This window comes from Metopolophium dirhodum, chromosome 1 (genome assembly GCF_019925205.1).
Source record: "Metopolophium dirhodum isolate CAU chromosome 1, ASM1992520v1, whole genome shotgun sequence".
Taxonomy (NCBI): Eukaryota; Metazoa; Arthropoda; class Insecta; order Hemiptera; family Aphididae; genus Metopolophium; species Metopolophium dirhodum.
In genome coordinates, this window is record NC_083560.1 from 26324709 (window position 1) to 26336697 (window position 11989).

Below are 11989 nucleotides of genomic sequence, written 5' to 3' on the forward strand. Positions count from 1 at the left end.
ATATACCTACAGTTTAAATATTATATAATCACAAGCAAAAAACATCTCGCTAAAGCATACGTTATACATCGGAATGTACCTATCTCAAATACACACACACATACATACAATTTTTTATGTAATTTATATAACACATAAAACATAACATAAATTCATTATTAAAAAAAAAAAAATTTCGTTAGTGATATATAATTTATGAAAACATAAATTATTGAGTATAGTAAATAACAATGATTAAAATTAAAAATAAATCTAATAATTTGAAAATAGTTACATATTAAGTTATTACAAGTTTTTATTTATTGTTTTGTTATATAATTATTTCAATATTAGTTGAAAAATATGTGAATTAAATATTTAAATATGTTAACATAATATTGTGATTATAATTAAATCATAAGACATTTTTTAGTGTTTGTGAAATTATTAAAATTGTAACTTATTCAAAAGTAGTTTTTGCAGACTGTAATGAATTCAAATTTTATACCATCTATTAGAGTGGCCCATTTATAACATAATGTTGAGTAAAGCGACACCCACTTACCACTTTTTAAATTTCATTAAAATTGTTAGAGTAGTATCTAACATAAAACCTATACTAATATGGATATAATAAAGTATATCTATAATTTAAAAAAAAATTCTTGTATTTGTATTAAAATAGTTAGTGAGTTGTAGGTATTCGAAACTTCAATTTTATAATAGTATTTTAAAAGTATTTTTACTACTTTTTAATCAAATACTAGTATTAGTATCTTACAACTTATTCAAAAGTATTTTTTGCAAGACCGTAATGAATTCAAATTTCACACCTTCTACTACAGCTGTAACCTAATGTTGAGCAGAGCAACATCCACTTAACCCTATTTAAATTTTAACTTTAAATGCTTATAAGAAATTGTGCTTATGAAAAAATCTTAATAATTTAAGTTCAATAAAATTTCCTGAAAATCATTATGAAAACTTTCCTTTATTGATCTTTACATATTAGGTATATTTTATAATAGTAATCATTGTAACATTTATACATCTGACAATATATTAAATATAAATTATTGCATTTGAAATAGTTCAAAAAAAATAGTATTATATTATCCTGGCTATTATAAAAGTAAATAAAATAACATAAATAATTTTACAAAAAATTCAGAAAAAAATCTCAAATAAATTTTAACGCCACACAATGTAATACAAATTATATTATATTATGACATGTGTTTTATCTTATTTTAATATCCCACAGCTTAAATAGTTTAGGGGAGTAAATTGTATTTCTTCAAAAATGTTTCTATGAACAGGCAACAATCATATTAATCATCTTAATTGTAGTTGAGAAACACTTTGAGCATAGCTGGTACTGGTAGCTGATTAATTTTAACCTTCAGAAGTTTACTCATCTCATTTTCTTTACGATTGCTCAGAAAGCGGTATTTAAAGCGGTAAGTGACTTCTTCAACATTATCGCTGTCGTAGTCAATATCACCATCAAACAAATCTTCACCATTATTATCATTTTCTTCATCATCAAAATCAGATGACTCGGGTGAATCATTTAACATACACTCCAAAAAATCAAGATGGGTAGGTTCGTTATTGGAGAGATTATTGACTGTAGAAGATAATGTATTAATTCTCATTTTTTTTGTTATTTCTGGTTTTTCTGGCAATGTTTTATCTTGTTCAGAAGAACATCCAGCTTCTGATGATTTTCTTTTGGTATCTGATGCAGTTTTTTTAAGTAAACTCTTATCACACTGTCCACTAGTATTTTTTTCTTCAACATCAACATCATCGCCATTGTCGTCATCTTTATCTTCTTCAATGGCTTCATTTCCAGATGTTGAATCCAGATCTGATGTTTCCAGGTTAGAAATCATATCTACAACGCTCCGTAAACTCACCAATCCACGGCTAGCCTCGTTTAACAATTTTTGATCATAACTTATATTTGGTTTACACTTAATGCACATTTGCAAGTTAGGATGACTTTCATTCAAGCAGTCTCGTATGGTTGCACGAATGTTTGATCTGCATAACTCTTTTAAACTCATTGGTTGAATAGTAGCTGAAAAGAATACAAAAATTTAAAATTTATTTATTTTCACTTTACAATAAATTAACTTACGAAACTTTAAAACTTCCATACTGCTACATTTTTTTGACACAACAAGATGTGGTATCGATACTTGAACGACTTGAATTATTTTCCACGAGACTTCACCTTCCCTCGTTACTTTCTGGAGGGCCCCTTTCAATGGCATAACCAATACACCTCCAATCTAAATACAGATTATAAAAGTTTATTTGATTTTATCATTAAAGATTAACTGTAGAATGAAACAGTACTTTAATGAGAGCCATCATAAATGAAGATTCTGCTGGTGGTACTTCAGCTCCACAATAGACTCTATCGTAGTAACCCACTGACGTTAGATTACATGCATTACCTACATATACAGTTACATTTTAATAATATTAAGAATAATTTTAAGTGACTATGGTACATCAATATTGACATATAAGTTAATAATAATAATATATGATATATTATTATACCTAATAATAATTAATATGTAATATTAATATGAAATTTCATGGTTATGAATTAAGGTATATTTTTGTCAAAAATAAGTTCAACCTAATAGAAAAATAATGTTGGTATATTGAAATTATTAGAACTATCTAAATAACAAGTAGGAATAGCGTTGGTTGTAAGGTATCTTTTTCCTGATACATTTATTTTAAGCATACCATTGTTTACATCTAAACAATTATTATTGTGTTCAAATAACTAACTTTTTTTTATGCATAATAATTGTGTAGGTACTTTACAACTCACCGCTCAGGATTCTTAGGAAATCTAAAAAAAACTATACCCAAAACATGGAGACCACCTCTTGCAGCTATTACAAACACACACGTTTCCATTGTATATTGTAGACATATTTTTAATTATTGAATGAATCAATAAAATATGCATACTGTTTTTTAATTTTGTTTTGTTAATAATATATCAATATATATTGTATACAATATACATTATCATGCTTCCCTCATAATATTAGGTACATTGTTTAGAAATATAATTTTTAATTTTGATGTTTCTAAATGGTATAAAAGATAAGTTATCTTCTTTACCGTGTATAATATGTAAAATAATATAATATTACATTTTTTAGTTTACCTGCCAATTATTTATTTTGAAATTATCAAAACTGTTGTCTGCTAACTCCGATTGCTGATAAAATAGTTGTATTCAGTGATAAAGCTTGCTTTCCCTACTTGTTATTTTCTATACCGTGTTTGAGACAGCAAAAATCCATCATTTATAAGCAGAACTGAGTTGCATTGTTTCATAGCACGGATTAGTAGAATATAATATCAAAATACAGATTGAATAAAATATTCTTAAAAATAGTAACTGACGGATACAATAAATTATCATTAACTTTTATTTTCATTATTCACTTAACATATTCATTACACTGTTAAACGAAAAGGAAGACCCTACAGCTCCCTACTATTATACAGTAGAACAACTTCCCAGGCTTTTTAAATTTATTATAAGTTGTTTTATAAAATGGATTTTGTAAAGTAAATGTAAAATAATATTGTCTTCAAGAGACTTATAAGTTATAACCTATTTTTAAACATTTGGTCAGACCCGTTTCACAGGATTCTAATTAATTATGAGTACCTACTTATTTAATTAATATTAATAAAGTATATTATACCTTTGATGAATACTGGTTCACAAAATTCAAAATAGTCAATTGCTGCAGAATTTTCTTTAAATACTTCTAACTTTTGATATGCAATATCTATCAAAGAACTATGAATTTCAATGCCATGGTTAACTCCATTAACACCTATAAAAAATAAGGAAACATTTCGACAATCAATTTAAACTTTAAAGAGTATAAATGGATTGGAAGTACAATGAATAATTATTGAGATAAGCCTTACCCAATAAAAGGCCGGCTAGAGTACTAAAATACCCTATTCCAGAACCAATGTTTAAAAACTTATGACCCTTGTGGAGATCCAAACATTCTAAAGCTGTAGCATAATGACTTGGTGCAGACAAATGAACATCTCCTGATTGCCAATCTGTATCTTTATAGGCATTTAGTTTATTATCATTGGTATAATATAATTCTCGGTCGACACTTCTAAACACTTTTTCCACATTAGTTGAGTATATACACTCTCTCATAATTAATCCATCAATAAGCTGATCATTGCAGTGGTATAATCGATTTGTACTTTCATATTGACCCATCTTTATTGATTGTTAGACCACCAATATAATAGTTGTAATCAACTGCAAACCAAAAATCCATGTTAACAATAAGAAGTGAAATTACAAAATTGATTGATATCAGAATTGTGCAAAATAAAGCAATTTATTATTTATAATTTTCAATTTAGTTAGGTATAACAAGTTAATACAAAAAAATTTGATATTTAAAAGCATAATAAATAACTAAAATAGGTAGGTACATACATTATACATCTATTATATACTGTGCATATTATTATGTACATTGAAATTCGTAGATTTCTGACATGCAATACAATCTGAATTCACGGATAAAGAGATGTTGAATGTGTAAAATGTACAACACCGATTATAGCCGATTTGACCATCGACAACAGGTACGCTATACAGGACCATATTCACAATGCGATCAGACCAGTGTTTGGAAAGAACGTCATTCATATTTAGTGAACGATACATGAAAGTCATTTGTTCATTTTTTAAATAGAACATGAGCAAGAACAACGTTTATATATTTAATTAATTTTAACGATTTTTAAATGTATTTACTATTTAATAAAAAATGATTGATAATACTATTATAATAAAAGTTAATGAGTAAAAAAATATACTTGAAATTCCAGTGGACACTGCTGGACATAAAACAACAATAATATTATGATTTCTACGATTTTGTATTAGTAGGTATTTAAACAATACATACAAATTAAATTAAAAAAATTAAATGAACGCATTAATATTTTCTAAGAACGTGACGTGTTTGTTAAAAAAAAAGGTGAGTAAGTGGATATCGCTCCGCGTACAGCAGGTTACAAGTGGGTCACTGTAATGGATGGTGTTAAATTTGAATTCAATGATATAATATCATTGTATAAGAAAAACAATTCTAAGCGAAAACGGTCAGTCAGCCTATGATATTACCAAGTATATATTATGATGATATTATTGTGAATAAAGTAATTTATATATAACCTATTTACGTGGAGCGCCTTGTTTTAAATTTTCTATCCTTAGCTATAAAAGTTAAAAATTTTATAAATTTTGTCAAAATTTGAACTTTGAATGCTTATAAAAAAAAATTGTGCAGTTGTATTTTTAATATTTTTTAACTACTATTGTAACAATATATCAGGAGCCTTGCATTAAATTTTCACGCTTTTTAACACAAAATATAAAATTTTATTGATATTCATAGAAAAAAAAACTAAAAAAGTATCTACAGTCATACGTTTTTTAATTACAATAAAATAACAAAACCACTACATGAGAAATCGAGTGAATATCCAATATTGTGAAAATATGAACTTCAAACGCTCTTAAAAATTTAATTTGACTTTCTTATAGACCTTTTTTTTTTCGATAAAGGTAGACAAACTTATGGATAATCTTGTATTACATTTTCAAATCTTAGATTTAAACAGAAAAATTTTTATGAATTCTCAACTCAAAATAATTTGCTAATTTTCTTGATTTTTCCGTATTTTGTCAAGATTTGAACTTTAAATGCTTATAAATAAAAACTGTGACTACAGATTTTAAATATTTTTCAAATGTCATTGTAACAATATAGTAGGAGCCTTGTATTAAATTTTCAAGCTTTTTACCCAAAAAATAAAGTTTTATTAACATTCATAGAAAAAAAGACTAATAAAATTGGAAACCAGAAAATGTTTCTAAACAGTTCAAAACAAATAAAAATTTTATCGTACATAGAAAATGCGAATATAAACAACCAGTGAAAAATTCATGTATATACGTTCATTTGTTTTAATGTTACACCAGAAACTAAAATTCGATTTTGTCAAAAACCGATATTGCGTAAAAATTCCCGTTTTTCCTTAATTTTTATTTTGTTTATTCGGGTGCTTTTGAAAATTATTGGGAATTTTTTGACCTCCCAAAAGTACCAACTAGATTCACTTTACCATCGAACAAAATACTGAAGTTGAAAATCGAAGCATTATTTCGACTACTAATCGTGTACACAGACACAAAAATAAAAAAACATACATTGTAAAATCAATACATTCATCGCTCCACCCAGAATCTAAAATGCAAACGTGAACTAAGTAAATTTTATAGTGATCGTTCCGAACACTGGATCAGACCACCGCATAGGTAGACCATTTTTAACAAATATTAGATTCCTACATATTATTGTTATAATATCCACACGTAAGTGTGGTACCTATCGCTCGTGTTCCAATAATCGCCGATGTCTTGAAATCTCACAAAAAACGAAATGTTAACAATTGCGCAACAACACAAAAACAACAATTCCGGGACAAGACAAATTAATATTATTTCCCTATTAACTATTTACCATTATTACTAATCATAATATCATATATTTTAATAGGTACCTAGTGAGTTATTATATTATGTGGTTACTGGTTATATTACCTTTTGTACTTACCTATACCGTGATGACGAGTCTGTACGACGATGTAGCGTTATCGTTAGGGACGTGTACTTCATGAACTAGTGACCAGAACTACTCTCGACTCGATGTGTCGACTCTTTCAAATGAACTAATCGAGTCAAATCAGTGTTTCAAGATTTGGTAACTCAGTGACTCAGTTTGACCAACCAAAATTAGGTAGTTCAAAACATAGTTTGAGTTATCAATTTACCAGGATTCATGGGTGATTACTGATTTTACAAGTTGGCAATTGCGCTTACCCACTATTCATTAGTAAGTTCCTACGACTCGTAACTAACGTGATAAAGGCCACTTAATCACGATTATAAAGAACAGATTAGTCATCGGCAGTACGATTTGTACACAAATGCCCGGTCACAACTCGTTACGGCGGCGACGTAGTTCCATTATCTGCCGATCACTGCTAGTCAGACGCGTCAAATTGTCGTTATTCCATACGTATGGCTATTTTAGTGATGGGCACTACCGAATAGTTTGTACTATCGATTGTTAGCACGTATATTATATATATTATTTAGTAGTATCATAGGCGTGCGCAGAGTTTCAAGTCGGGGGCAGCGAATATTGTTGCCGGCCCATACATGGGTATTAAGTTAATATTTTTAAGCTCAAAATCAAAATTTAACCTTTGACCTTTAAATAAAACTATTTCAAACGATAATCATTGGTTAATCATAAATTGTTTTTGCTCAACACCGGTATACCATATCAACATTTTTCCTACTGATGCCAACAGTTTCATTTTTTTCTCTCGGATTTTCTCTGCACCACCTTTACGTTTATTTGAATTCATTTGAATTATATTTTTAACAACTAATATTAAAAGTATAAAAAGATTCAAAATAATTAAAATTGCACTGCACCAATCCTTGTATAGTTGACAGTTGTATAAATATAATACACTAATACTTATATAATATTATAAGAAAAAAATAAAACTGTTAAACGTATGTTAACAACAAAACAATGTTGCATAAATGCGTGATATAAGATATTATACGCGACTGCCGACTAGTGCCGACTAGGCGAGTATGCATCAACAACAATCAACAGCAAATATGACAATGACAAATCGAATGTAATAAAGTATTAACTGCAATAGAATGAGGGAGTGAGGGACAGTGGTAAATTGATAATGAAATTATTAATAGTATCTGTGTACTGCATCGTTATGACGGAACACGGGAATCATGTTTATTTTTAGTTTTCATTTTTCAATCAATTATACTATTGTCTATTACTATATAGATAACTTCTCATATTATGCATTTATGCACATGATAGTATGATACATCTGTAATAAATAATGGTCATAGAATACTGTAGAAGTCTGTTGTCAATGTGTTTTTTTGTCTTTTTGGATAACCAACTCATTTTTTATTGTCCATTACCGGTGTGTTGGCCCAGCTTGGACCAGTTCGGCCCATGCAATATTCAAACCGTCCAGGGGCAGCAAGAGCACACCTTTCTGCCCCTGTGCGCACGCCTATGATACTTGTACGTATTGTATATATGAACGGTAAATGGATATTTTCCACCCGACTGTTTTCGGTCTAGTAGGACATTTCCCCCGATATATTTTTGATGCGGATATTTTCTCCGCATTTTTTAAAAATGTTATTATTACAACTAATATAATTTAATAACACAATATTATTTATGAAATTTTTTTTTTTTAAATAAAATATACGATACATAAACATTTTTTTATTTTCATAAATATAATAGATTATAAATGTATATGTTTGATCAAATGAACTAGAATTGAAACAATGACAATTTAAAAAAAATAAGTATAAAATAAAATATAATTAATAGTCAATAAAAATGGCTATAAATTCCGACATAAAAATGATACATTTTGTATCTAATCATGCGTATGCGTCATCTTGCAGTACAAGATAATAGAAAAGAAAATATATCGCAAAAAAAAGAAATTGTATGTTATTATTGCATGTTTAACTTGGCTTTTATAATTTAGTAAGAAGACGTGTAATGTCCTCTTAATCCCCCCCCCCCCCCTTGGCATGTTGCTTCCTGGAAAACAAACACTCTACACAATATGTATTTTTCAGTAGGCTGGGGACATTTCTATACAAAATTAGTACCAAAAAAGAAAATTTGTTTTGCCACCTGTTGAATATTTAATTTTTAGGACTAAAAAAAGTGTAGATGTACAGTCACTTAAAGTTCTCGAGTATCCGTATTTACGCATACACTCTTTAAAAAACTTAATTTAGGTTAAAAAAAATTTTAATTCGTAAAAGACGTGGTAAGCTAAAGCGTTGTGCATATATGTACATAAACACAGAAAATACCGAACTTCAAGTAATTATAACTTCAAAACTAATGATTTTGGAGAATTTTTTTGGTTACCATAGTTTTTAAAACGTCAATTAACTTAACTTTTAAAGAAAAAATGCGGGTAACTTAAGCGAAATTGTATCCAATCTGTGATAGATTATAAACATAATAAAATGAAATAATGAAAATCTGACACGTCTGACTAGCAGCCCTCGGAACTACAGCTTAACGAGTTCTGACCACCGATCTAGCCCATGTTGCATAACCTATTTTTTATAATCATGCACTTAATTCAGAAATCATAATCAATTAATTATCTCTCAGTAATCAGAAATCATATTTTAATTTTTTAATTTATGTAAAAGCTATTTGCGTGTAACGTTATTTTAAATTTTCAATCCTTAGATATAAAAGTTGAACATTTTATAAATTTGTAACTGCAAAATAATTTTAAAAATTTTAAATTTGGTAAATTATGTCAAAATTTGAACTTTAAATGCTTATAAAAAAAATTGTGCTTATGTATTTTTAAATTTTTTTAACTGCTATTGTAACATTATATCAGCAACCTTGCATTAAACGTTCACACTATTTTACCCAACAAATACAATTTTATTGATATTTATAGGAAAAAAAAACTAGCAAAGTTGAAAACCGACAATGTCCGTAAACAGCTCAAAAAGAGTCAAATTATTTTCAAAATTTTATCCTGTATAGAAAATGCTAATACAAACATTCAGTGAAATTGTCATGTATCTACAGTTATTCGTTTTTGAATTACAACAAAATAAAAAAATCGATACATGAGAAATCGAGTGAATATTCAATCTTGTAAAAATATGAACTTCAAACGCTCATAAAAATTTAATCTGATTTGCTTGTAGACATTTTTTTTTGATAAAGGTAGGCCAACTTACGACGAATCGTGCATTTTCAAATCTTACATTTAAATAGAATATTTTTTATGAATTTCAAACTCAATACAAATTGTACATTTTCGTGAATTTTACGTATTTTGTCAATATTTGAACTTTAAATGCTTAAAAAAATTGTGACTATGGATTTTTAATATTTTTCATCTGTATTTGAAACAATATATTAGCCTTCTATAAAATGTACAAGATTTTTTACCGAATAAATAAAATTTTATTGATATTTATATAATAAAAAGTAAAAAAATTGTAAACTGAAAATGTACGTATTTTGTTAAGAACTAAATAAGAACAAAATAACAAATTACATTTTTAAATATTATAGAATAGGAATAAATTACTCATTTAATCAATATTATACAATATTACAGTTGGAACTTTGCCATTTTTATAACATTTTTAATAGATAGGTACTCACAAAATACATTTTATTCTAAATTAAAATTAAGAAAATCATTTGTTCAAACTTTGAAAATGTTAGCCTACTTCTTACCATGTTAATAAAAATATTAATTTACTTACATAGATTAAAATTATATAAATACATATGTCATATATGTAAACATATTGGCTTATTAAAACAATTGTGGTGTTTTGTAGACATTTTGAATTTTGATTTATTATTCACAATATGATGGTTAATTAATTAGTACCTACTATTGCTGGGTACCTACTGTTATAATAATAAGAACAATTTTAATTTTCAAAATCATTATTTGTTTTATTTATCAACATTTCTTTTTATATTTAGTCAAATTTTGATATTATACCTCATAACTTGGTTGAACTTTATCCACAACAAGATGAAGAACATACATGACGTGTTGTGTGTAAAATTGCTCAAAGGTCATGTGCTTGTGTCTTTCGGGCACAGGATCTTATGTATATATTTCTTAGCACAATTACAAGCATTACAATGCCTAATTTGTAATGAGGAGTTTAACTTTGTTTTAAGAATCTGGTAAATGTATTGTAAAAGTAACAACATAGGTATACATAAATGTATGTAAGTAAAGAATAAAGCATAAAGAAGGTACTAATCTTAATTGAATACATTTATTTTAAGAGGATGTCGGCGCATTATTTGTTGATTTGTTAAACACTTGATACCTTCTCCAAATATATGTCATAATAATAATTAATAAGCCAAATTGTTATTCTAATAAATAATAAGATTATTTTAGGTACATAATTGAACCTAGTGATAATAAGTTGGTAGATAATATCACAGACTTGAAACCTAAGACAATATTTTAGAAATTTCTTATTAAAATGATACCTTTTTCAACAGTTGTATGGAAAGGTTATAATTGTATAATGTATGTTATAAGGTTATAATGTAAAGGGTATACATTTGGTAAGTATAAATAGTTATAAGTAGTGCCGTAGCTTTGTTTAATTTTGTTTGTAAAGTTGCTAAGCCTACCTATGAACTTTCAATTTTAAAAGCCAATTGATAATTTTCATTTCACAATCTCAAGCGAACCGTCTGTGTACCATTCAAATTTACTGCACCTGTTTTAGATCGCAGTTCACTTATCGTCCGTCATTAAAAATAATGGAATTAATAATATTTGTGTAAGAAATTATACGTCTAACTTAACGGCTATACAACAGTTTCAATTCATAGAAGGTAAACCGTAAACGGCAAGAGGACGGATTGGATAGATAGTTTCTAAGCGACCTACAACACACCGAAAGTTCTGAAAGAAAAGGATACCTACCTACTGTATAGACTAAAGAATAAAATATCGTCACAAATACGACGAGTATATAAAAACGCTGCAGTATTGTAATAAAAATGAAGGGTAAATATGTATAATGTTCTGATAGTTCATGTTCTGATAAAAGATTATTTTAATGTAAATAGAACATCCGTGGGAAACAGTACTTTGTACTTTGTAAGTACATAATGTTAGTGGGTATTTCTAATAAAAATTAATAATATATGTAAATAATAAAACTGAATATCAAATAGAGTTATAGTATTTATAATATATTATAAATTATGTCGAATTATGTAGTATA

General features: G+C 27.4%; 1 protein-coding gene across 2 annotated transcripts; it reads right to left on the minus strand.

Annotated features, from left to right (window-relative positions):
- Positions 1–969: 969 nt before the first annotated feature.
- On the minus strand, positions 970–6800 carry LOC132935470 (protein-L-isoaspartate O-methyltransferase domain-containing protein 2-like). 2 transcript variants are annotated; one of them, XM_061002031.1, is made up of 6 exons: positions 6699–6800; positions 3967–4324; positions 3735–3869; positions 2347–2447; positions 2126–2279; positions 970–2065 (listed from the first exon to the last, which is right to left on the minus strand). In XM_061002031.1, exons 2-6 carry the CDS (start codon positions 4280–4282, stop codon positions 1320–1322), a joined length of 1452 nt encoding a protein of 483 aa, XP_060858014.1. In that variant the 5' UTR covers positions 4283–4324; positions 6699–6800; the 3' UTR covers positions 970–1319. The 2 variants fall into 2 exon arrangements, with proteins under 2 accessions (XP_060858014.1, XP_060858015.1); XM_061002032.1 differs by having other exon boundaries at positions 6686–6790.
- Between the last annotated feature and the right edge of the window lie 5189 nt (positions 6801–11989).